General features: G+C 54.1%; 1 protein-coding gene across 1 annotated transcript in view; it reads right to left on the bottom strand.

The window, feature by feature from the left end:
* SPTB (spectrin beta, erythrocytic) overlaps positions 1-23,974 on the bottom strand; it is a 128,334-nt gene that overhangs the window by 35,158 nt on the left and 69,202 nt on the right. The window contains 9 exon segments of the mRNA XM_030561938.1: positions 1,369-1,499; positions 8,675-8,953; positions 10,359-10,448; positions 11,341-11,556; positions 13,321-13,584; positions 15,013-15,159; positions 20,592-20,682; positions 20,860-21,062; positions 22,623-23,379. Coding sequence (XP_030417798.1) covers positions 1,369-1,499; positions 8,675-8,953; positions 10,359-10,448; positions 11,341-11,556; positions 13,321-13,584; positions 15,013-15,159; positions 20,592-20,682; positions 20,860-21,062; positions 22,623-23,379 — 2,178 coding nt within the window.

Raw genomic sequence — 23,974 nt, 5'->3', positions numbered from 1 at the left:
CTTTGGGCAAGTCCATTCCCCTCTCAGTGACTCTATTTCCCCTCTCACCTCCGTCTGTTTAGAATGTGAGATCTTCGGGGCAGGGACTCTCTCACTGTGTCTCTGTGCAGTGCCTGGTCCCCAGGTCCTGATCTCAGCTGGGGCAGGACCTGTCTCTCGCTGTGTTTCTGTGCAGCGCCTGGCACAACGGGGCCTTGATCTCAGCTGGGGCAGGGCCTGTCTCTCACTGTGTCTGTGCAGCACCTGGCACAACAGGACCATGATCTCAGCTGGGGCAGGGTCTGTCTCTCGCTGTGTCTCTGTGCAGCGCCCGGCCCCCATGGAGTCCTGATCTCACCTGGGGCCTCTACATGCTACTGTAATGCCAACAAGAAGTCTGGCATTCCCAGCAAACAGCATCATTAAAGAGAAACTTGCTAGAACATTTAGTAACCCTCAATGTCCCAGCCAAAGCTCTGCTTCAGAGCTACCCGACACGCTAGTTACCCTGCATCCCGTCTAGCAGCTGGGCCCAGGGATCCCAAGGAGAGTAGCTGGTTACTCTGCATAGGAAGGTTCCCTTTATAAACAGTTCCTGTGAGGTGAGTCAGTGTGTGATGTGCTGAGGTTTTATGAATGGCTCAGCAGCTGATGCAGATTGTTACAGAACCAGCAGGCAGTTCACAGCCACGGTTTATACCCAGGGTTTATAAGACCTCCTGACATGGCCTATAGCCACCTGCAACACAGCCTGCTCACCGGCCGAGCATGTATTAACCCTTTACAAATGGAACCTTAATATGACGTGGGACAGATTTGCGCTTAGCCCACGTGGTAGAGGTCAGGAGCCAAAGGCCCTGGATTGGGCATCTCTGAGTGGAATGGGAGTCCTGCCATCTGGCTGTCTCTCTGCCCGTCTGTGCAGCTGGACACTCCCGGGTAGGCACCGAGGGAATGGGTAATTCCCAGCTCTGGTGGATTTACCCTTGCTAGCTTTGATCGAGCTAGCCCGCTAAATATAGCGATATGGCCGCGGTAGCACGGGCAGCAGGAGGGGCTAGCCGCCCCTAGCCGCCCTAGTGCTATCTCGTCTGACACTGTGACTCACCCATCCCACTGCCGTGCTGCCATGGCCATGCTGCTCTCTGGAGGGTGCTAGCTTGGACAGGGATTGTGCATGTATATCTGCCTCTAGCTGTAATGTAGACGTACTCTGAACCTACACAGCAGAGCCGACGGTGGGGGGGTGCTAGTCCCTGCACGTTTATGGGCGCAAGGAGCAGGAATCGAAGCAGTTAGTGAGAGCTGGCAGGCAGGCCACCCCCCACCCCAGTGTCCTTAGATGGGTGGGTCAGTATTAAGGGGCTCCCCTGCCCGGCTCATACGCACCCCTCCGGATGGCCTGCGGAGAGCAGCATCTGCGCCCTGCCAGCCAGCTGCTTGATGTTTTTGCCATAATCCTCCATGGTGCGCTGCTGGCGGAGATGTCTCTTCAGCATAATGATGCTGCTCTCTTCATCCTGCAACCAGACAGGGTTAGCAGCGGGGAGGGCAGGGGGCTGCCAGAGCCCACGCGCACCTGGGTAAACATTCTGGTTCTGATACTCCACTGCCCCACGCTGGCCAGACGTCGGGGCAGAATGCGGGAGACAAAGCTGGGAACTGGGCCCTCGCTTGTTCAAAGGGGCGCCTGCCATTCAGACCTCCACGCAAACTAGTGCCAAGCGCAGGATTCCTGCCATGCTGCCTTGTCTCAGCCATTTCCAATTAGGGAGGTTGCAACCTCCCTCTGGGGTGCTCTTGCTAAGAGTGTGTGGGTCTTGCTGCACTCAGGAAGTACATGGCCATAGCAACCAGTGCTGCCATACTGCACAATAGTTATGGGTTTTTCTTAAATACCCAGCTCCTGGAGTCACGTGATTACTCGGCTTTCAGGAGAGCGTTTCCTAGCACCCGCGGTTATGGAAAAAAGCTGGAAATCATGAGCTAAGTGTGACCCTCACAGCTTAGAAACCAGAAAGCAACTGAAATAATAACAACAATGCTGCAATGCAGCTTTCATCATCAGTAGCTCTCAAAGTGCTGTATGAAGGAGGTTGGAATCATTATCTCCATTGCACAGAGGGGAAACTGAGACACAGAAAGGGGAAGTCACCCTGCAGCAGAGCAAGGAATAGAACCTAGATCTCCTGAGTCCCCACCCAACATGCTGGCCACTAAGCCACCCTACCTCCCTTGGCCAATACTTAGTATTTATTTTAAATCTCATGACATCGGAGGCCCTGGCTCATGATTGGGGTTGGCTGATGCTGATCCATTCTTATTGTTCCAACAAAGCTCATGAACAAGGGTCTGTATTGTGGAGCACCACCTGCTGGCACCTGATCTACTAAGTACCTAGTTACACATCTACAAACTTCTCTGTGTTACATCGCGCCCCTGGACCAGCCAGCTGGCCTCAGGTGGGCCACACCCAGGCTGGGCGTTTTTCAATTGCAGTGACACACAAACAACCCCACAATGTTTGGCAAGGACAAAATCAGCCTGTTGTATGTAATGATCAGACCTGGCTCTGAGGGAAACAGCCTAAATCTCCAAGCAGAGATCCTCCCCCCTGCTCTGGCCTCTGCACCAGGTGAGAGGATGGAAACAGTGGAAATGGGTTCTCAAAGCCCTGGCTTGGCGAGGGTTCTCTCGGTGGGCAGGATAGAACCTGGGACTTCTGAAGCTTAGTGTATGTGGCTCTTAGCTAAGGCTGTAGCAGACTCACCAATCTCTAGCTAGACTAGATGCAACTAGAGGGGGACAGAGTGCCATGTCCAGCAGGCATGGGCTACACAGGCTGTCCTCTGAAGAACCCCCTCACAGGCCCCGGTATAGGGAGCATGCCACGGCTGGGGCACACAGCAATCTGAGGGCAGCCCAGGGAGAGTGCTGTGACTTAAACAGGCCCCTACGGCTAACTTACACTCGAGCCTCTGTGGACCCCAGGATCAGGAGGTCAGAAATGTAAATTAAAGTCACCTTTGTGCAGCCTCCTCCTGGGCTGAGTGTTCTTTGCTGATGGTTAGATTCAGGGATGTGAGAAGGGGGATTCCCCCCCCCACTCCCGCCGCCTTATCTTGAAAACTGATTTGTGTGCACAAATTTGTTTTAAAATCGAGGCCGGTGTTTAGGGGAAGCACCTCCCAGATTGGAAAGGCCAGCGTCACAGTGCTGCCGACTCTCCTGCTATCCTGCGAGCTCATGATATTTGGTGCTTCTCCTCAAGCCTGAGCTCCTGGAGTCACGTGATTATGGGAGAATCTCGGCTTTCATTTAAAATAGCAGGATTTTTTAAAGCCAAAACTCAGGAGTTTGGAACACTTAGAATTGGCAGTACTGGAATCACTGCTGCTTACAGCTATGACCCATAGTGAGACGTGTCCGTTGCTGAAGAGCGGAAATCTATGTACACAAGGCAGGAGCACACCCATCTCAGATGCAGACTCACGTGCATGCAGAGAGACGCCTCGGAGTGCCCTGAGTAGGGAAGTCATGAAGCCATGAGCACAGCAGAGCCACGTGGAATTTTACTCCTGGGGGAATTCTGCACTACTGCTAACATGCAGGGTACAAGTCTGGCTGCAGAATTTTTCCCCTGCAGAAAATACTTTCTGCCTGAGAACTGCTGCAGGTCTTCCCTTCACCCACCAGAGGTCACTGTGGTGCCAGAACAGCGAGTAGCATGAAAGCCGCCAGCAGCTGGCTGTTCTGGCACCACAGTGGCCTCTGGTGGTCAAAAGGTGGAACTGCAGCACTTCTTGGGCAGAATGTATTTTCTGTGGGGAACAAAATTGTGTGTAAAAGCAGCAAAAAATCCTGTGGCACCTTATAGACTAACAGACGTTTTGGAGCATGAGCTTTCATGGGTGACTACCCACTTCGTTGGATGCATATAGTGGAAATTTCAAGGGGCAGGTATATATATGCAGGCAAGCTAGAGATAATAAGGTAGTTCAATCAGGGAGGATGAGGCCCTGTTTTAGCAGTTGAGGTGTGAAAACCAAGGGAGGAGAAACTGGTTTTGTAGTTGGCAAGCCATTCACAGTCTTTGTTTAATCCTGAGCTGATGGTGTCAAATTTGCAGATGAACTGAAGCTCAGCAGTTTCTCTTTGAAGTCTGGTCCTGAAGTTTTTTTGCTGCAGGATGGCCACCTTAAGGTCTGCTATAGTGTGGCCAGGGAGGTTGAAGTGTTCTCCTACAGGTTTTTGTATATGCCATTCCTAATATCTGATTTGTGTCCGTTTATCCTTTTCTGTAGCGACTGTCCAGTTTGGCCGATGTACATAGCAGAGGGGCATTGCTGGCATATGATGGCGTATATTACATTGGTGGACGTGCAGGTGAATGAACCGGTGATGGTGTGGCTGATCTGGTTAGGTCCTGTGATGGTGTCGCTGGTGTAGATATGTGGGCAGAGTTGGCATGGAGGTTTTTTGCATGGATTGGTTCCTGAGCTAGAGTTACTATGGTGTGGTGTGCAGTTACTGGTGAGAATATGTTTCAGGTTGGCAGATTGCCTGCCACCCAAGGCCTGTGAAAGTGTGGGATCATTGTCCAGGATGGGTTGTAGATCCCTGATGATGCGTTGGAGAGGTTTTAGCTGGGGACTGTATGTGATGGCCAGTGGAATCCTGTTGGTTTTTTTCTTGGGTTTGTCTTGCAGTAGGAGGCTTCTGGGTACATGTCTGGCTCTGTTGATCTGTTTCCTTATTTCCTTGTGCGGGTATTGTAGTTTTGAGAATGCTTGGTGGAGATTTTGTAGCTGTTGGTCTCTGTCTGAGGGGTTAGAGCAGATGCAGTTGTACCTCAGTGCTTGGCTGTAGACAATGGATCGTGTGATGTGCCCGGGATGGAAGCTGGAGGCATGAAGGTAGGCATAGCGGTCGGTAGGTTTTCGGTATAGGGTGGTGTTAATGTGTCATATGCCAGCAATGCCCCTCTGCTATGTACATCGGCCAAACTGGACAGTCGCTACAGAAAAGGATAAACGGACACAAATCAGATATTAGGAATGGCAATATACAAAAACCTGTAGGAGAACACTTCAATCTCCCTGGCCACACTATAGCAGACCTTAAGGTGGCCATCCTGCAGCAAAAAAAACTTCAGGACCAGACTTCAAAGAGAAACTGCTGAGCTTCAGTTCATCTGCAAATTTGACACCATTAGCTCAGGATTAAACAAAGACTGTGAATGGCTTGCCAATTACAAAACCAGTTTCTCCTCCCTTGGTTTTCACACCTCAACTGCTAGAACAGGGCCTCATCCTCCCTGATTGAACTACCTCATTATCTCTAGCTTGCCTGCATATATATACCTGCCCCTGGAAATTTCCACTGCATGCATCTGACGAAGTGGGTATTCACCCATGAAAGCTCATGCTCCAAAACGTCTGTTAGTCTATAAGGTGCCACAGGATTCTTTGCTGCTTTTACAGATCCAGACTAACATGGCTACCCCTCTGAAAATTGTGTGTATTGGTGCAGAATTCCCCCAGGAGTAACACTGGAATGCAAACATGGCTCAGCAGGCAAGTGCATGGGGCCAAACGGAGCCTTGCAAAGCTTAGCGAGTCACCTCTGCAGCCAGGGGTGAAAGTAATTTACAGGATTTACAGTACTGCAGGAGTCCTGAGGGGGGTGTGGCCTCATCTGGAAGGGGCGTGACCTCTCAAGATTTAAAGGTCCTGGGGCACCAGCTGTGGCTGGGATACCCAGGGCCTTTAAATCAACCAGGGGCTCCCAACTGAAGAGGTGGCTGGGAGCCCCCCAGGGCTCAGAGGCAAATTAAAGGACCCGGGGCTCCAGCCGCTAGGGGGAACCCCGAGCTTTGTAGGGCTGGGGCAGGGATTTAAAGGGCCCAGAGCTCCTGCCGCTGAGGGGAGCCCCGAGCCCTTTAAATCCTGGCCCCAGCCTGGCCGCCAGAGCCGTGGCCGGGATTCAAAGGGCTCTGGGCTGCCTGCAGCAGTGGGGAGCTCTGAGCCCTTTAAATCCCAGCCCCAGCCCGACCGCCAGAATCCCCACCCCCACACCACCTCTTCTCCCCGAGCCCCCACCCCTATACTGCCCCTTCCCGAGGCCCAACCCCCACACCACTCCTTCTCCCCGAGCCCCTACCCCTACGCTGCCCCTTTCCGAGGCCTGAGTCAGGTGATCTGGATTCATAGATTCGATCCCCGCCGTGGAAGCGGTGCGGTCCAGCACGGCATACTGGCTCTTGCCGGTATGCTGGACCAGGCCGGACTGGCTTACTTTCAGCTCTGTCTGCAGCCAAACACAATGGAAGTCTCTGGAGTCAGAGCACACCAAATCCCAGACCGTAGCAGCCTCCTGGTACCGGCATGGCCTGGGAGCTACTGGTGGGTGTTAACATTTGTAGGAGGAGGCTTGGGGACTGTGCTGGGCTGTTCAACGGATACCACATGCAAACATAGCTGATGACACGGCCCGGGGGGTTGAGCCGTAAATGGATCTTGCCGCTACAGCGCAGTGACAGCAGGTGTTGTTCCGTGACGGTTCTGTGCCGCGGAGCACCCACCATTGCTCTGGGCACGGCTCGTCCCGCCCCTGGGGCATGCACTGGTTGTATTGCAGAGAGGTGGGTCACAGAGTTCCAGAGAGTTCAAAGCCAGAAGGGACCATCTTGTCTGACCTCCTTCACCGCCTAGGGCACTACAGGGCATCCAGACACCCCTGGATTGAGCCCCACGACTTCAGTTAAACTACAGTCCGAAACAGACTAAACTACTGTTACACAGGCACTCATACCCCCGCCCCAGGAGAGGCTGCAGTGCCAGTCAATCCCTTCCCATGCCTGCCCCACTGCAGGCCCCTGCCACTCTGACCTGGGGAAAATTCCTTCCCATCCCCAAGTCTGAGGATCAGTTTGACCCAGAGCCAGGTAGCAAGAAAGAGGATAGGCTGGACCACCTGAGAGCACTGTCTACCCCATGCGGAGCCACTGTCCCACAAGGGCCCCTGGGGATGGTCTGCATTGCAGCTGGGAGATGTGACTGCAGCATGAAAGCTAGAGGAAACAGTGCTGGAATGGGGGGCTCAGGGAGACATGGCCCCCCTACTTTTACTGGCTGTAAGGGTGAGCGATGGGGTGGGGAAGGAGGTGGAGAGGAGTGAGCTGGGGGCAAGGTCTTGGGGGGGGCAGAGGCTGTGCGGGGGCGGGGATTCAGGGGAAGGGGTAGTGTGGGGGTGGGGGCTCGGGAAGGGCTAGTGCAGGGGTGGGCACTCAGGTAGAAGGAGTGGTGTGGGGGCGGGGAGTCAGGGGAAGGGGTAGTGCGGGGGTGGGGGCTCGGGGAGAAGGGGTGGTGCGGGGGTGGGGATTCAGGGGAAGAGGTAGTGCGGGGGTGGGGGCTCAGGGAGAAGGAATGGTGTGGGGGTGGGGATTCAGGGGAAGAGGTAGTGCGGGGGTGGGGGCTCGGGGAGAAAGAATGGTGTGGGGGTGGGGCCTCAGGAAGGGGCAGTGTAGGGGTGGGGGCTCGGGGAGAAGGGGTGGTGTGGGGGTGGGGCCTTGGGAAGAGGCAGCGTAGGGGTGGGGGCTCAGGGAGAAGGGGTGGTGTAGGGATGGGGCCTCAGGAAGGGGCAGTGTAGGGGTGGGGGCTCGGGGAGAAGGGGTGGTGTTGGGGTGGGGATTCAGGGGAAGAGGCACTGTAGGGGTGGGGGCTCGGGGAGAAGGGGTGGTGTTGGGGTGGGGCCTCGGGAAGAGGCAGCGTAGGGGTGGGGACTCAGGGAGAAGGGGTGGTGTAGGGATGGGGCCTCAGGAAGGGGCAGTGTAGGGGTGGGGGCTCGGGGAGAAGGGGTGGTGTGGGGGTGGGGCCTCAGCAAGAGGCAGCGTAGGGGTGGGGGCTCAGGGAGAAGGGGTGGTGTAGGGATGGGGCCTCGGGAAAGGGCAGCGTAGGGGTGGGGGCTCGGGGAGAAGGGGTGGTGTGGGGGTGGGGATTCAGGGGAAGGGGCAGTGTAGGGGTGGGGGCTCGGGGAGTTGGGGTGGTGTAGGGATGGGGCCTCAGGAAGGGGGAGCGTAGGGGTGGGGGCTCAGGGAGAAGGGGTGGTGTGGGGGTGGGGCCTCGGGAAGGGGCAGCGTAGGGGTGGGGGCTCAGGGAGAAGGGGTGGTGTGGGGGTGGGGATTCAGGGGAAGGGGCAGCGTAGGGGTGGGGGTTCAGGGAGAAGGGGTGGCAGGAAGCAGGGCCTCAGGGAAAACACACAGGGGCACGGGGCCTCAGTTTGGGCGCCACTGGCCCCCCCACTTTTAGGGACCTTCTGCTGCTCCTGAGAGGAAAGCTCCTGTAGGAAAACAATAACGGTAACGCTGCAGCAGCCTGGCCTAGCCCCGCCTGCCCAGGACATGGCATACACACGCCAGCAGCTGCCATACTCCGCTTTCTCTTCAGCTCATGTAAACCTTCCGCCTTTTCCTGAGGACTCACTGCTCCCGTGACAGTAGCTGGCTTGCGTCTACGTGTGCTGCACCCCCCGCAGTGCAGACGTTCCCTGAGAAACGCCTGGGGCTAACCCTAGCACTGGGCTGAGCCGGGCGACCCCCGGTGTGCTGGCCATCGTCCAGACCCCAGTTCGCTGACCGCGGCGGGACCGTGCCTGCTCTCTGTGTGTTTTATTGCTAAGCTCCAGCTGGTCTCACCTGTGGCTTCTCATCAGCCGCCATGTAGAGCTCTTGCTCGCTGATCCAGGCCTCGGCCTCGCCGGCGTCCAGGTAGTACTGCTGGGCCTCGTTCGCCTGCTGCAGCCGCCGCCACCTCCTCCTCGTCTCCTCCTGCAACGTGCTCCACAACTCCTTCAGCACCCACCGCCGCTCCTCCACGGCGCTGCAGTCCCCGTCAGCTGCCGCCACCATGCGCTCGGCCCTGCGCAGGACATCCTCCACCCGCGGGGAATGGCCCGCGATCTCCTTCTGCAGTGTCTAGCGAGGGAGAGCCCACGTCACCGCCCAGAAACGTGCCCGCTACACTGTGGGCATTGTGAAGGCCCAGCAGAGGGGACGGCAGGAGTTCTGCATTCACATGGGCACGATTGCTGCTTCCCAACTAACCACCCTGATGCAGGGCAGAAGTGGCTTTTTCCTGCTCGGGTGGTGTGCGGGCAATGAACGTGTCTGGCTAGTGCCCAGGCATCGGGACACAAAGATTGGTTTAAATCTCATCTTTTTTTCCTGCTTTTGTACAGCACCTAGCACAAGGAAGCCTGGTCCTAGGCTCAATGATAATGGAGCTAATCAATAATAATATCAAAATATGCAGAGACAGAGGCCCCGGAGAGTCACCACAACTAAGGGGTGGGTGGGGCTGATGTGTGTGTGAAGGGGTTCGTGCTAAGGAGCAGGAGGATGCTACTGAAGCATATGGCTAATGATGGGGTTACACACTGCAGGGAAGGGATGAGCCAGTGGCCTCTAGCTCCACCTGTGGCCATGGTCTGCAGCAATGGGACCGTCACCGTAACCATCTGACTTCAGCATCATTGACAAGCTCCGGGCCTGCACGCGGGAGGAAAGAGATGTACGGTGTCCTCTGGCTCTCCTGTGCGGGCGACCCATGGCATGGGCAGCAGCACAGTGGGGACGGCAGGAAGGGGCAGAGCCAAGGGAAGAAACGCCTCCTGCCCCTATGTGCCCATGTCTCTCCGTGATGTAACAACCCCACAGGGAGGCACCGGGCCAGAGGGATGCACCAGCGCGCCATGTCACGCAGCCGCTCTGTGATCACTTTATGGGCCCCCAAAGCTCCAGCATGGCTGAGATCCTCCCATGCTGCCTAGGGGGTCTGGGTGCCCAGCTGCCATTCGTTTTAATGAAAAATGAGTGTCCAAATGTCCTAGGGCTGAAAGCCTCAGTTTACATGGCTTGTCAAGGTGAGCCTTACCAGATTTCTACGGGATGCATCTGGGGCCAGGTCGTAGCCACGTCCTGTACCTGCAACACCCTGAACGCCTCTGGAAAGGCCCACTTAGCCTTTTGCTGCCCAGCTTTGATCTAAGGCCACGTCCAGACTAGGAATTAAAATCGATTTTAGATACGCAACTTCAGCTACGAGAATAACGTAGCTGAAGTCGAATTTCTAAAATCGAGGTACTCACCAGTCTGGACGGCGCTGCATCGATGTCCGCGGCCACCGTGTCGATTCCGGAACTCCGTTCGGGTTGATAGAGTTCCGGAATCGATGTAAGCGCGCTCGGGGATCGATACACCGCGTCCAGACTAGACGCGATATATCGATCCCCGAGCAATTGATTTTAACCCGCCGATGCCGCGGGTTAGTCTGGACGAGGGCTTAGTGTCGGAATGAGCAGCTAGCGATGGACAGACTCACCTGATTTTTCTTCATCAGAATCTGCACGGTCTGGAGGTTGGTGCCGTGGTCAGTGGATTTGGCCAGGGGCAGCCTCTCCTGCACCCAGAGCTGCAAGACGGAAGCAGAGGAGAATGGAGAGGCTGCGGCCGAGGGGCAGGCAGGGCGGTGGGAGGCCGCAGCATGGCAAGGGGCACAGTAGGCTGGCGATCCGACAGTGTGGCAACCTGCCCACTCAAGCCCTCTGTCCAGGCAGTCAACAGGCTCCACTCAAGCTTCAGCGCCAGCCCCTTGCACCTGGACCCTGCCCTGTCAGGGCTCACTCTAGCAGTGAGTCTGGGCATCCCAGCCCACTGAATCCCATCAGAGCGGTGACCCTGTTCCCAGGAGCTTGTCTGGGACCTTCCTTCACACTACTCACTACCAAGCAGCAACCAGAGACAGAATGGAAGCTCTGCATGACAGGGACTGTCCCTTTGTTCTGTTCAGGTATCTAAAAGGGTGTCATCAGGAGGAGGGAGAAAACTTATTCACCTTAGCCTCCAATGATAGAACAAGAAGCAATGGGCTTAAACTGCAGCAAGGGAGATTTAGGTTGGACATTAGGAAAAAGTTCCTAACTGTCAGGGTAGTTAAACACTGAAATAGATTGCCTAGGGAAGTTGTGGAATCTCCATCTCTGGAGATATTTAAGAGTAGGTTAGACAAATGTCTATTAGGGATGGTCTAGACAGTATTTGGTCCTGCCATGAGGGCAGGGGACTGGACTCAATGACCTCTCGAGGTCCCTTCCAGTCCTAGAGTCTATGAGTCTCTGTACAGCACCTAGCACATCAGACTAGACCATGACTAGACCTCCTAGGAGCTACAAGAGCTTGCTGTATCATCCAGGGCACTGGAGCAGACGCTCGCAAGGGACTGGGAGGCTTGCGCAGAAGGCCCATTGGGAAGGCAAGGAGCATCGGGAACTATAGATGGCGCACGTGGCCTTCAGGGAGCTCACCGTTTCGTCTGTCAGATCCCAGTTGAGCTGGTACTTGGCTCTGGACGACTCCAGCTCCTTCCTCCTCTTCCCCAAGAGCTCCAGGAGATCCAGAAACCTTCTCTCGATGTTCTGCTGCTTGCTGTCGGCCTCGTGCATATCCCCTCTGGATGGAGGGGCCTGCGACAGCAGCTCTTCCATCTCTCTCTTCCGCGTGCTCACTTGCTCATAGAGTCTCTGAAAGCAAAGGGTTGACGTTCGCCACTGCCAGCCAGGCAATGACACGCAGCCACGGCTGCAGCAACAGCCACCAGAATCAGCAGATGTTTGGATAAAGCATGTTGATGCTGCTCAAAGAATGCCAGACCCCTAAACCTCTCCTCCTTTCCCTTCCCCTCCCCAGAGCCCTCCCTTCCCTACGTCTTTTCCTATTTCGTTACTGTGACCCCCACCCCAACGTGTTATGTCTCTGTAATATCGCCTGGGTTTGTACTTGCAGCTTTGACAAAGTGTGAAATTGCATCATTGCATAATTCTGTTGGAGATCCCGTGAAGCATGCGGTATTCGGAAACGTAGGGAAGCCATAAATCGTTCACCTCTTTGCACTTGTTTGTTTCCTCATAAAAATCAAATAATCACCAAACAACATTTGGTTGTTACCTGTTTTGGGTATTTTTTTACAGAAAGGTGGGTTTTTGACTAAACTAAATTTTTTGTGAAAAGTGTTTGCTTTGCTTTCTACAAAAAACACCTGTTTTTTCATTGAAAAACTGAATGCCTTTCAAATTGAAATATATCCATTCAGAGTCCACTGCAGTGCCTTATGGGAACTGTAGTCCATTTTCCTCATCCCCATTTTCCTCTATGGACCAGGCTGTCTGGCCAGACTACATCTCCCATGATGCACTACAGCCAGGGAGTCCCATGATGTAATTGTCTTATGCACCATGAGGGGACACCATGATGCATCATGGGAGATGTAGTCCAACCAGGGAACCTGGCTTATAGAGGATATTGGAGCATGAGGCACCGAAACTACATTTCCCAACTGAAGATTTCAGACTTCGATTTTTCATCAAAAAATTGAACTTTACTGTGGCAAAAAGCCCATTTTCTAACCAGTTCTCCCAGAGATGCTCTTCATGGCTCCTAATTCCAAACATGACCCAAGCTAACCCAGTGCAATTCCCCATCCCCTGGTAGCGGCTAGACCATGGATAGGTTTAAGAGTCTATTTGTCCCTCTGAGCTGACAGACCTGCCCTGACAGTGCCAGCTTCTGCTTTTAGATCCATAGGTTCAATCCCAGAGAAGATCTTGCTATGAGGCAGCGTGATACACAAATGTTGAATGTTTATACGAGGTTAGAGTGAATTAAAAACAAAATAGAAAAGAGTTTTCAAATGACCAGTCCCTGAAGGATTCATCCCCTTGGAGGAAGGCTGCTCGTATTACCTAGGAGGGACGGATTACAAGGGACCCAGGTGATTGAAGGTGAGCCCTCTCAACTGAAGTATGAGCTGCTGCATCTGTAACAGTGACTGCCAACTCATATGCTCTGTGGATTGGCACAGATGAGGCTGGTAACAGTGAATCTGAGCTGCTGAGATCTGTGAAGCTCAGGACAGGCTACCCCAGACAGTGACAGCGTCTAAGCTAGGCTAACGCTGTGTGGCTGGCTGTCCCCCGCTAACGGCTGGATATCTATGGAGGTTACAAACGCTTCCTTCCCAGCAAGGATGAGCATCTCCTCTGCCAACTGAGAATAGATCGGGTGGAGCAAGCCGCTGCCAGAGAATCCCTTTCCCCCACCACCTGAGAGGCTGAATGCTTTGTCTTTGCAGCCCCAGGCCCTGCAGGCCACAGGGGCAAGAAACGGGAAGGGGTGACTGTGGAGCGATCCGTCCCCTAGCACTGCCAGTCTCCAGTGTGCCCCCCCTCCCCAGCAGGACATCCCTCCAGCCCCCGCAGTGCCAGCACTCATGGGAGTTCACCACCTACCATCAGCTTCTTTAGCAGCCTGTTGGTGCTTGTCAGGTCGGTGCCCTGTTCGTCCGCTTGCAGCTGCGTCTCCATCTCTCCTATCCACCTGTCCAGGTCGGAAAAGCTCTGCGCGTACAGATCTGAGCGGTTGGCATCGAAGAGGTGCTGGGCCTTCTCCTCTGTTGTCGACTGGAGCTTGTCCCAGAGCCGGTGCAGCTCTGTCAGCCTCTGCGAGACCACCACACCAAACTGGGGCTTCTCTCGGATCAGCTGCCGCCCCTCCTGGAGAGAGGTCAGGGGAAAAGAGAATCAGCAATATGGGGCCGGAAGGGACCTCCAGCACTGAGGCAGAACCAGGCAAACCTAGACCATCCCTGAGGGGTGTCTGTCCAACCTAGACCATCCCTGAGGGGCGTCTGCAGTGACAGAGATTCCATACCCTCCCCAGGGAACCTGTCCCAAATTTTTCCTAATATCCAACCTCAATCTCCCTTGCTGCAAGCTAAGCTGATCCCGTCTTGTCCTGCCCTCAGTGGACACAGAGAACAATCGATCACCGCCCTGTTCGTAACATCATTGTACATATTTGATTACTGTTATCTGGTCCCCACTCAGCCTCCTCTTCTCTAGACTAAACCAGCCTTAATGCCTTCCCTCACTGGCCAGGTTTTATTGATCTCCTCATGACCACGACCAGCGCCAGTGTTTTTGGCGCCCTAGGCGCATGGCCATTTTGCCGCCCCACATGCTGCTCCTGCTGGTCCCGCGGCTCCAGTGGAGCATCCACAGACACGCCTGCAGCAGGTCCACCGGAGCCGCCTGCCACCCCCCCGGCAAAATGCCGCCCCTCAATAAACCTAGGTCGCCTAAATGGAAGCGCTGGCCCTGCTCATGACCCTCTCCACTTTGTCCACATCTTGCCTAAAGTGCCTAAAGTGCGGTGCCTGCAACAGGACACAGTGTCCAGCTGAGACCCCACCAGTGTCCGGCAATCACCTCCCATGTTGTACAACACTCATGTTAAAGGAGGGGGGGCTGTGGATTGTATCATGGTGGCTGGTGAGAGAGGGGATAGTAATGAAATCCTGTGAACACAAGGACCCAGCTGGAGGGCAGTGCAGGACCCACTCCCTTCTTCCTGCCCGAGTGCTACCTCCATCCCGCCACTCGCTACAGCAGGGGTCAGCAACCTTTCTGAAGTGGTGTGCCGGGTCTTCATTTATTCACTCTAATTTAAGGTTTTGCGTGCCAGTAATACATTTCAACGTTTTTAGAAGGTCTCTTTCTATAAGTCTATAATATAGAACTAAACTATTGTTGTATGTAAAGTAAATAAGGTTTTTAAAATATTTAAGAAGCTTCATTTAAAATTTAATTACAATGCAGAGCCCCCTGGACCGGTGGCCAGGACCCGGGCAGTGTGAGTGCCACAGAAAATCAGCTTGCATGCCGCCTTCGGCACACGTGCTATAGGTTGCCAATCCCTGCGCTATAGCCTCACCCAATCCTGAGACAGCTCTTTAGCACGTGCTTAAAGCTAAGCATCTGCTGAAAGCCCCATTTCATTGATGTCAATGGGAGCTGGGGGCTACCTCAGCCCATGGGCTGCCTGGCCTGCGCTAGCCTTCGGGTGTGCACTCAGCACCAAGTACTTGAGGTGCAGCAAGGCCTGGGAGGATACTCTCCCAGCCCCCACGGGAGGTCACCTACCTCATCCACTTTCTCCAGCCAGTCTTGGTGAGAGGCCAGCTCAGCCATGAAGGCCTGGTGCTTCTGCCACTTGCTCTGCAGATTCCGGGCTTCGTCATAGGACGCATCCTGAGCCATCAGTATTTTCTCGTCAATCCAGAGGGTGAGCTGCAAAGGCAGGGAAGGGAGCACACGTCACAGCGCCAGCCCCACCACTGTGTGTCTCCGAGGAGCCCATGGGATTCAGGCACCTCTGGAAATTCCAGCCTGAAATCTCTGTCGGCCCCCTCCTCCACACCAGCAGAACAATGAGCGATGTTGGCTGGAGCGTATGCCTGAGGAATGGGGACGCAGATGCACTAAAACTTTGGCAGCCCCACGCCCTCCCAGGGAGACGGCCTTGCTGCTCATACTGCCCTGCCGTAGGCAGAGGCTCGGGCCTTGGAGCACAGGACAGAGCATCTGCAACATGACCCCAGCCTGTCCCAGGCTTCTTTCTAAGTCATGCTAACAGCCACAAACCCACCCTTTGCCTCCGTCAGCTCCCTCCTCAAATCCCTTCTCCGCCACCTGCTGCTGGGAGCTATCACAAAGACATCATCCAGCCGAGTGTCCTGTCCTGATGCAAGGGCAGGTAGCCCCAAGTGAGACAAGTTCACACACTGATGAGGCTAATCTGAACCCTCTGTGCAAAAAAATAAAAAAGATTCTGTCCTCAAACCAACATGCTCTGGATTCTGTGTTGAAAAGCAAGTCAATAAAAGTGAAGATCGAGGAGTCTAACTTTGCTTGATGCTTGCCTTGAATTAGTAACAGTGAATGGCAGACCTTTCAAGTCTCTGGAAGATTAAATCCTTAACACTTTCCTTCAAGGTTTTGGCAATAAAAACTGCCAATAAAAGATGAAAATATCAGAGACAAAGTCGCTGCCCTTCCAGAGTATGATATGAACACAAGCAGGAAGTCGAGGGTAAGCTGATTTCTTTGAAGGTTGATTGTGCTACTGTCTAGGCTGATTCCACGCTCTGGCTCTTCGAGTGTAGAAGGTTGGGGCTCGCAAGGATTCTAAAAATGAATATTGGCCACTCCAGGCTGGTATTAAACTCCCAAGGTTACAGCTTCTCTCTGACCTTGGATTGGTAGATGCTGCCACCACCCAAGTGCAAAACCCCCTTTTGAAACCCAGGAAGGTGCACTTGGGAATTCCTCCTGGTGTGGTACCCTCAAGCCCTTTCACCCCCTTTCACTCCGGGGAAGGGCTGAGAAGGAAAAACAAAGGAAATGAGCTGTTGCCACCAGCTAATTAAACAGCATGTGCACAAACCTCTTAGGGACACAAAAATCCAATCTTGTTCTTAAAAAAGGTAAATGTTATTAAAAACAAAAAGAAAAAAAATACATCCGGAACTTAGGCTTTTTGTTAGGTTTTAAAAAAAACAATTACAAGGATTAAGCATCAAGATAGCTTAAAGGTTACAAGCAAAACAACAGCACCTGGGGGTTAGCACAGAGGAGCCCACAAGCCATAAAGAAATAAGAGAGATAAACCTAATTGTGTCTTCCTAGACATTTCCTGATCTACTTATATATCTGGGGTTTCAAATGAGTAGTGTCTAGCTAGGATCTGATAATTTTCATACCTGGCACAAGCTTAGATGTTAGATGGGGTGGGATCTGAGTTACTACAGAGAATTCTTTCCTGGGTGTCTGGCTGGTGAATCTTGCCCACATGCTCAGGGTTTAACTGATTGCCATATTTGGGGTCAGGAAGGAATTTTCCTCCAGGGCAGATTGGCAGAGGCCCTGGAGATTTTTCGCCTTCCTCTGCAGCGTAGGGCACGGGTCACTTGCTGGAGGATTCTCTGCACCTTGACAACTTCAAACCACAATTGAGGACTTCAATAACTCAGACATAGGTTAGGGGTTTGTTACAGGAGTAGGTGGGTGAGATTCTGTGGCCTGCGTTGTGCAAGAGGTCAGACTAGATGATCATAATGGCCCGTTCTGACCTTAAAGTCTATGAGCTCCAGCCCTGTCCCTGCTCTCTGGGAGAACACCACAGACAGACAAAAAGGGAGTCTTATTTCAAATTTAAAAAGTTCTAGCCTTCCCATTGGCTCTTTGGCCCAGTGCCCACTCACTTTTTCTTAACCTATGCATAGGAGTGAGACTTTTAATCCTTTACAGGTAAAGCAAGTAGAGAACAGCTACAAAGAGGAATTTTATAGCTAACTGGCTGGCTGAGGGTCCATAAAAGAGAATTACCCCCTGCCCGTCATTTGTCACAGCTACTCATCTTGCCAGGTCCGCATTAAGAGTTATTATGCAGCAGATGGCAGATAGAAAATGATCCTCCACACACTTGCTATGAAGCAGATCAATTAGCAGCACACTTCCGAACACCTGAAGGCGACCATACTCGAAGGCAGAAGCTGTTCTGGGATGTCTCTGATGCAGCTGTGTAGCATCACCACTGAAAATGCAGCTAATGGGGCCAAATCTGTCAAGTGTGTGATTGAAGATGAGGAAGAAGAGGAAAAAAGATGAACCTGATGATGAGCGTGAAAAAGAAGGGGACAACAATGAGGACTTTTGTGGAAGAGAGACACCAGGAGATGCTATTATGGTTGTGAAGGAAACTTGAAAATGTGATCCAAGTGTGATTGATGCAATGACATCTGCCTGTGTTTGCAGAGAGCCTGAGCCCATCGCTCTGAGGGGGGAGAGCTGCCCCAGGTGTGACCAATGCAGCAACTCTGCCTGAGTCTGCAGTGAGTCTGAGACCGGATCATAGAAACAAGCTACGTCTTGTCAGGAATAATTCTAAAGCCTTAAAATCCACATGTAAACTGCTTAGAAGGAAATGGACAGCCTTCTCTTCCTTACATGGACCTGCCTTTCTTGTGGCTAATAAGAATCAGAGGGGCAAAAGGCCACAAGGGACTGAAACGAGAAGATTAGAGTTAGAATTCCCACCTCCAAGAATGTGTTTGGAAAAAATGGAAATGGCAGTAGATCCCCCTGGTTCAAATGAAATCTATGGACACTTGCTCCACTGAAGGGAGAGTCCATCCCTCCTCATCCATGGTGCAAACCTACCCCAATGAGCAGCCAAAGCAATGTTCTGAACAGAGCTGTGCAGAGGACGGACATTGTGTTTCACCAACGTGATGTTGGCATTTGGCTTTGTTCTGATTAGGAACAAAATCTGTCCATTTCAAAATTCTCAGCCAAAAAAAAAAAATCTGAGGAAAAAAAACACATTTCCAACAAATTCAAACATCTTTTGATTTTGCCTTCATTTTATTTGAGAATATATGAGCTAGAATGTAAGCTGGGGTCTGAATGAGCTCTCTTCTGCCTCCTATTGATGAAACGGAGGAGGAAACCTCAGAAGCAGACTGTATTTGCATAGACACACCTCCTTTGCCAAAGTGAGCAACACACAGACCGGCTTTGCTAACGTGATGTATTTTGGCTGTTTTAGGTTAAAGTTCACTCAAGTCTGGGATGAAGGGTAATTAGATCTTGTTATCCTTATTAGATTACTGAAAGGCAGAAGAACTGTACGTAACATGCCCTAACTGAGGCAGTCACCATCACTTGTAGAGCATGGGGTAGTGAAGTGAATCCCAGTGAAAAAACAAGGAGAGGGACAAATGTTGCGGGGGGGGATTTTATTTAAAGAGTGCTGGATGTCATTGGCTTTTTCTCCAGTAATTAAAGACAGAGATGATCAAGCTCAATATTCTCTCAGTTTAATAATCATTAGAGTTGAAATTGCTGATAAGTGGGTGGGAGAAGCCTTAGACCTACAGAGGAGAAAATGTTCTGCTAGAAGTCAACCCAGAGGACAGGGTGGGGCAGTGGGATTCCCCACTACCCAGTGAAGTCACCAAGAGTTGGGTTAGGTGGTGGAGTCTCAGAATGTGGCATTGCAGTGTATGGCAGTGCAATAAGAGAGGTAGCAGCAGCAGCAAACCCTGTGATCACTGGGCTAGGGGCTGTGACACTGGAGGACTAGACCAGACCAAGGTCTAGCAGAGGCAGTGGAAGCAAAGCCGCTGGCGGAGGCATCACTTGCCAAACCACCCCCAAGGGCTGTGGTGAAACCTCCCCCCCAACTCCTGACCACTCCTGCACTCTGAGACTCCACTGACCTCCGACAACAGGCCATTAGTGGGGTAGAGCGGAGGGCAAGGGGGAGCGGTATGAATGGGGTGGGGTGGAGGGCAAGCAGGAGCGGTGTGAGTGGGAGAGAGGGGGGCAAGTGGGAGTGGTATGAGTGGGGTGGGGTGGAGCGGAGGGCAAGGGGGAGTGGTATGTTAAAGCGATATTCCTCTGCTGGACTTTTACACCACAAGGTGGGAAACTGAGGCAAAGGACTATTGTCCAAGATACTGTGGGGCACTGGTGTACAAACTTTTCCAGTCATGCCCCCTCTTACCTGTAACAGAAGCTGTCTGCGCGCCCCCAACCCCCATTACTGCAACCCCACAGTGGAACTTGGGCTGAAGGTGGAGTTGGGGGCGTAACTGGGGATGGGAGAGGAGCCAGGGCTAGAGGCGGAGATGGTCTGCAGATGGAGAGGGAATGAGGGCATAGGCAGTGTGACCAGGTGTCCAGTTTTCAACTGGAACACCCAGTTGAAAAGGGGTCCTGGAGGCTCCTGTCAGCACCACTGACTGGGCCGTTAACTGTCCGGCTGGCAGTGCCACGCGGGGGACTGGCAGGCTTCCTGCTAGCCTCCACCACACGGCTCCCGGGAAGCAGCCAGCATGCCCCCTCTCCAGCTCTAATTCTGATTGTCACGCCCATGGGAAGCAGGGAGAGTCATGGAACAGGACAGGACTGGTGCTAGGGGTTTTAGCGCCCTAGGCACACAGCAATTTTGCCACCCCGCGCCCTGGTCCGTGGCTCTGGTGGAGCTGCCGCAGTGGTGCCTGCGGGAGGTCCACCGGAGCCGTGGGAGCAGCCGACCGTCCGCAGGCACGACTGCAGCAGCTCCACCGGAGCCACGGACCAGCGGACCCTCCGCAGGCACCACTGCTGCCCCCTCCGGCAAAATGCCGCCCACCAATAATCCTGGTGCCCTAGGCGATTGCCTAGGCCGCCTAAATGGAAGCGCCGTCCCTGGAACAGGAGAACATCTCTCCTGGCCAGCAGTAATGACGCTTCCAGCCATAGGCTCCAAGTTTTCCCGGCGCCAGTGGGTGCTCGCGCCTCACCTGCCCCCGGCCACGCCCCCATTCCAACCCCTTCCCCAAAGTCCCCGCCCCAACTCCGCCACCTCTCTGCCACTATTGGACTCCTCCCCAAATCCCCACCCCAGCCCTGCCTCTTCCCCAAGCGCGCCGCGTTCCCCCTTCTCTCCCTCTCTCCCAGCCCTTGCCGCCACAAAACAGCTGTTTCACGACGGGAAGCTAGGGGGAGAAGCAGCGTGCTCAGGAGAGGAGGCAGACTGGAGCAGAGGCGGAGGTGAGCTAGGGCTAGGGGGCGGAGAGCTGCCGGTAGGAGCAGAGCACCCACCAATTTTTCCCTGTGGGTACTCCAGCCCCGGAGCGCCCATGGAGTCAGAACCTATGCATCCAGCAGCCTACCTCCTGGCAGTTTTGCAAGAAGCTCTGCAGGTCGTGATTGTCCTTTAGCAGAACCAGCACTTCCTTCGCTTTACCCACATTCGTCCTGGACCTGGAAAGGAGAAAGGACAAGGAGGCTGATAATTGCTGCAGCAGCTTGTCTCGTTTGACACCCGCTATCAGCCCATAACCACCGGGGAGAGAGCTATCTGCCAGCGGTGGGACTGGACAGCATAGCTACCGGCAGGTTCCGGGGGCCCCCTCGTTGATAGGATGCGGTTCAATTTACCTCTCTTGTATGACCTGGGCCTTTTCATTAATTTTGTTGGCATAAATATTCCCGTCCACCACCAGCTTCTCACCGCTTTCCACCGGCCCTGTTATCTTCTCCTTGTTGGCCTCCATGGTGGCCAGGAAATCCTCGTATTTCCGCAGGGCAGCTTCCGACGCGTCCAAGGTGTTCGGGGGCTCCATGTGAGCCAGGGTGTACTCCTGGAACGGAGGGCGGGGTGGGCGTGGGGGGGAGAGATGTGATTTAGCAGGGTCTGTAGCACTCGCCCTTCCCCCGCTCCCCACACTGCTCCAGCCACACCTGGGACATGCTGTGTTCCAGGAAGGACGCTGCGTTGACAAGACCAAGACTAACATGCTTTGAACACAGGGTGCTGGGCCTAGCCATCTCCAGCACAGTCCTTGCTGTAGCATCTGGGTTGGGTATCCATGATGCTCCTGAGCCACGTGTAACTCTCCAGGGCACAGCACAGGGCTTTTGGCACTGGCCTGATGTATGCAAATGGACCAGTAGCATGAGAGCATCCGCCACTGACCTTTCCTGCCAGGCAAAATGGGGGCTGGGGAAGGAGGCAATCGGTCAAAATTAGCCCTGGTGGTGCAGGCCCAGGGAGTTACCCCAAGGATGGATTCACCGTGTGCCGGAATCACAGCGCAATGCTTACCGGTGTGCTGGGATCTCTGCAGGGGAGGTGATCAGAATGGGCCATGAAATCAAGGGGTCTCCGCTATTCCATCAGTACAGACGGGTACTGCCTTGGGTCACAGGGGATGCAGCATTCTATCTCGGGTCTTTATCTGTGCCCCGGCGCCGCTGTGCCCCGGCGCCGCTGTGCCTTGGCACCTCCCAGGCTTTACCATGTATATCCTCAAGCCCCTTCTGTGCCCTAGGGCAGTTATCCCCATTGGACAGATGGGAATGGGGCCCGATTGTTAAAGGCACCGAGGTGCTGCTGCACTGAATTTAGACTCCTAAGTGCCTAATTCCCCTTTGAAGATTACAGGCTCCTAAATCAGCTTGGCACAATACCTTTAAAGATTGAGGCCCAAGGGAGGTTCCCCAGGCCACATGGGGAGTCTGAGAGAGAACAAAGAATTGAAACCAAGTCTCCCAAATTGAAACCAGGTCTCCTAGCCACTGGGCCATCTCACCTCACCAGAGCTTACTTGTGTGACTGACGGGGCTGTGCAGTATAGATCTAACAGGCCCTTCAAACTCTGCCAATGAGCTGATGCACAGAACATTGCTCCCTTGGCGCTCTGCATCCCAGACAGACCCCGGGCGTCGGCGGGCAGGATCAAACCTGGGACCTCTAAAGTTTAATGCATGAGCCTCTACCGCCTGAGCTAAAAGCCACGTGGCACTTAGGTAAAGCTGTAGCAGACTCATCAATCTCTGGGTGGGCTCGGTGCTGCTAGAGGGGGACAGCAGGCATGGGTTACATCAGCAGAGGGGAAGCGAGGTTCGATTTTCACAGATCAGGTCTATTAAATGTGAAGGAACAGTTATAAACACCGGTAGCCTATTGCAAGGAAGGCCGAGTGGAAATTCAGAAGCAGCAGGGCCTAGTGGCTAGGGACTCGGGAGACCTAGCTTCCACTCCTGGCTCCACCATCTGCCCTTGGGCAAGTCCCACCCCCTTCTGTGCCTCATTTTCCCCCTCTGTCCCTTCAGTGACCCTGCAGGGCAGCGGGCTCCCAGAGCACTGGGACAGTGATGCATATCATCATCATAACAGACAGATGCAGCCGCTTCCTTACCTGATTGCTCAGGATGACTTCAGCTTGTTTGCCGTCCTTGAGGAACTCCTGGAAGCCCAGGCACTGGGCAAGGAACTTCTCCCGGCTGTCCCACATCTTGCACAGGTCGCTCCAGCCCATCTCCACGCCCTGCAGCCGTTGCTGCAGCTGCAGGTACTCCGGGTCTGTCTGCCCGCGCGTCACCCCTTCCCCTGTCTCCTTGACATTGCGGTAGTCACCCTCATGCCGGTCGATGTCCTCCTTGATGGCGGCATGCTCCTGTTGGAACTGCTCCGCCTCGGCCAGGGAGCTGGGCACCTCTTCCGAAGCCACGGTCTGCTGTGCCTTGAACAGCCAGGCCTGGAAGTCATCCAGGTCTTGCAGGAACTTCTGCAGCTTGCTGGCCTCTCCAAGCGAGGCCTCCTGACTCTGCAGCGTTCTCTGCAGCTCCTGCCAGAGGCCACTGATGGTGGTCAGCTGGCTGTAGATGTCGGAGGCCAGGTCAGGGAGCTCCTCGGCCAGCCGGTGTGCCTCCTCCTGCAGCACCCCCAGCTGGGTCTGGATGGTGGCCAAGTCACGCTCGATGCCATACAGCTTCCTCTGGATGGCGATCACGCCCGCCAGGTCTCTGCTCATCTCCTGGGTGGACTGGATCACTTTGGTTTTGTCCAGGATCCATTTGCGCGTCTCCTCACAGTCCACGCAGTAATTGTGCAGGCTCAGTGCCAAGTCCACCGCTTTCCGCCGCTGCCCCACCTTCTCCTGGAAGACATGCCACCTGCAGAGGACACAGCAGACGCCCCACAGAGCTGTCTTAGAGCCCCTGGTTCACGAGCGAGCCCTGCCCTGTGTGAGAGAGCCAAGGAGGAGAGACTGGGAGAGAAGGGCTTCAGACACTCTGGCCAGAGCAGTCAGTCTGCAAACCCAGACTCTGTAGGAACTCAATTCATGCTGGCAGTCTTGGCAGGGATGGCACCAGCCCCAGAGACTTCCCAACCCTAATCTGCTGGGCCAGGGCTGACCGCAAAGTGGGGCAATGCTGGCTGGGAAGAAAGCATAGCCAGGGATTGCAGCGGTACCCACCCCCAGGCTGCTATTCAGCCAGGCCGCCCACGCTCCCGATCTGAAAGGGCAATGCCAGACCCTAACAGAGTCTGGCAGCCCCCCACCCCATCCCAGCTGGCCATGCCTCTGAGGCCTTCCTGCCCTTCCTCTGAGGCTGTGAGGGTCCTGAGCTCGGGGAGTAGAGGGGAAGGACAGGGTTGAAATGGAGAACCCTGAAAAGGGCCGATTTGCAGAGTGGGAGACTTCAGCCCTGTGTGAAATCATTTCAGTCCTTTCTCAGGTTGGGCTCTCAAAAACAGAGGCATCAA

Source organism: Gopherus evgoodei, chromosome 4, assembly GCF_007399415.2.
Source record: "Gopherus evgoodei ecotype Sinaloan lineage chromosome 4, rGopEvg1_v1.p, whole genome shotgun sequence".
Classification (NCBI taxonomy): Eukaryota; Metazoa; Chordata; order Testudines; family Testudinidae; genus Gopherus; species Gopherus evgoodei.
The sequence above is the reverse complement of the archived record's forward strand: the minus strand, read 5'-3'. Positions and strand labels throughout refer to the sequence as shown.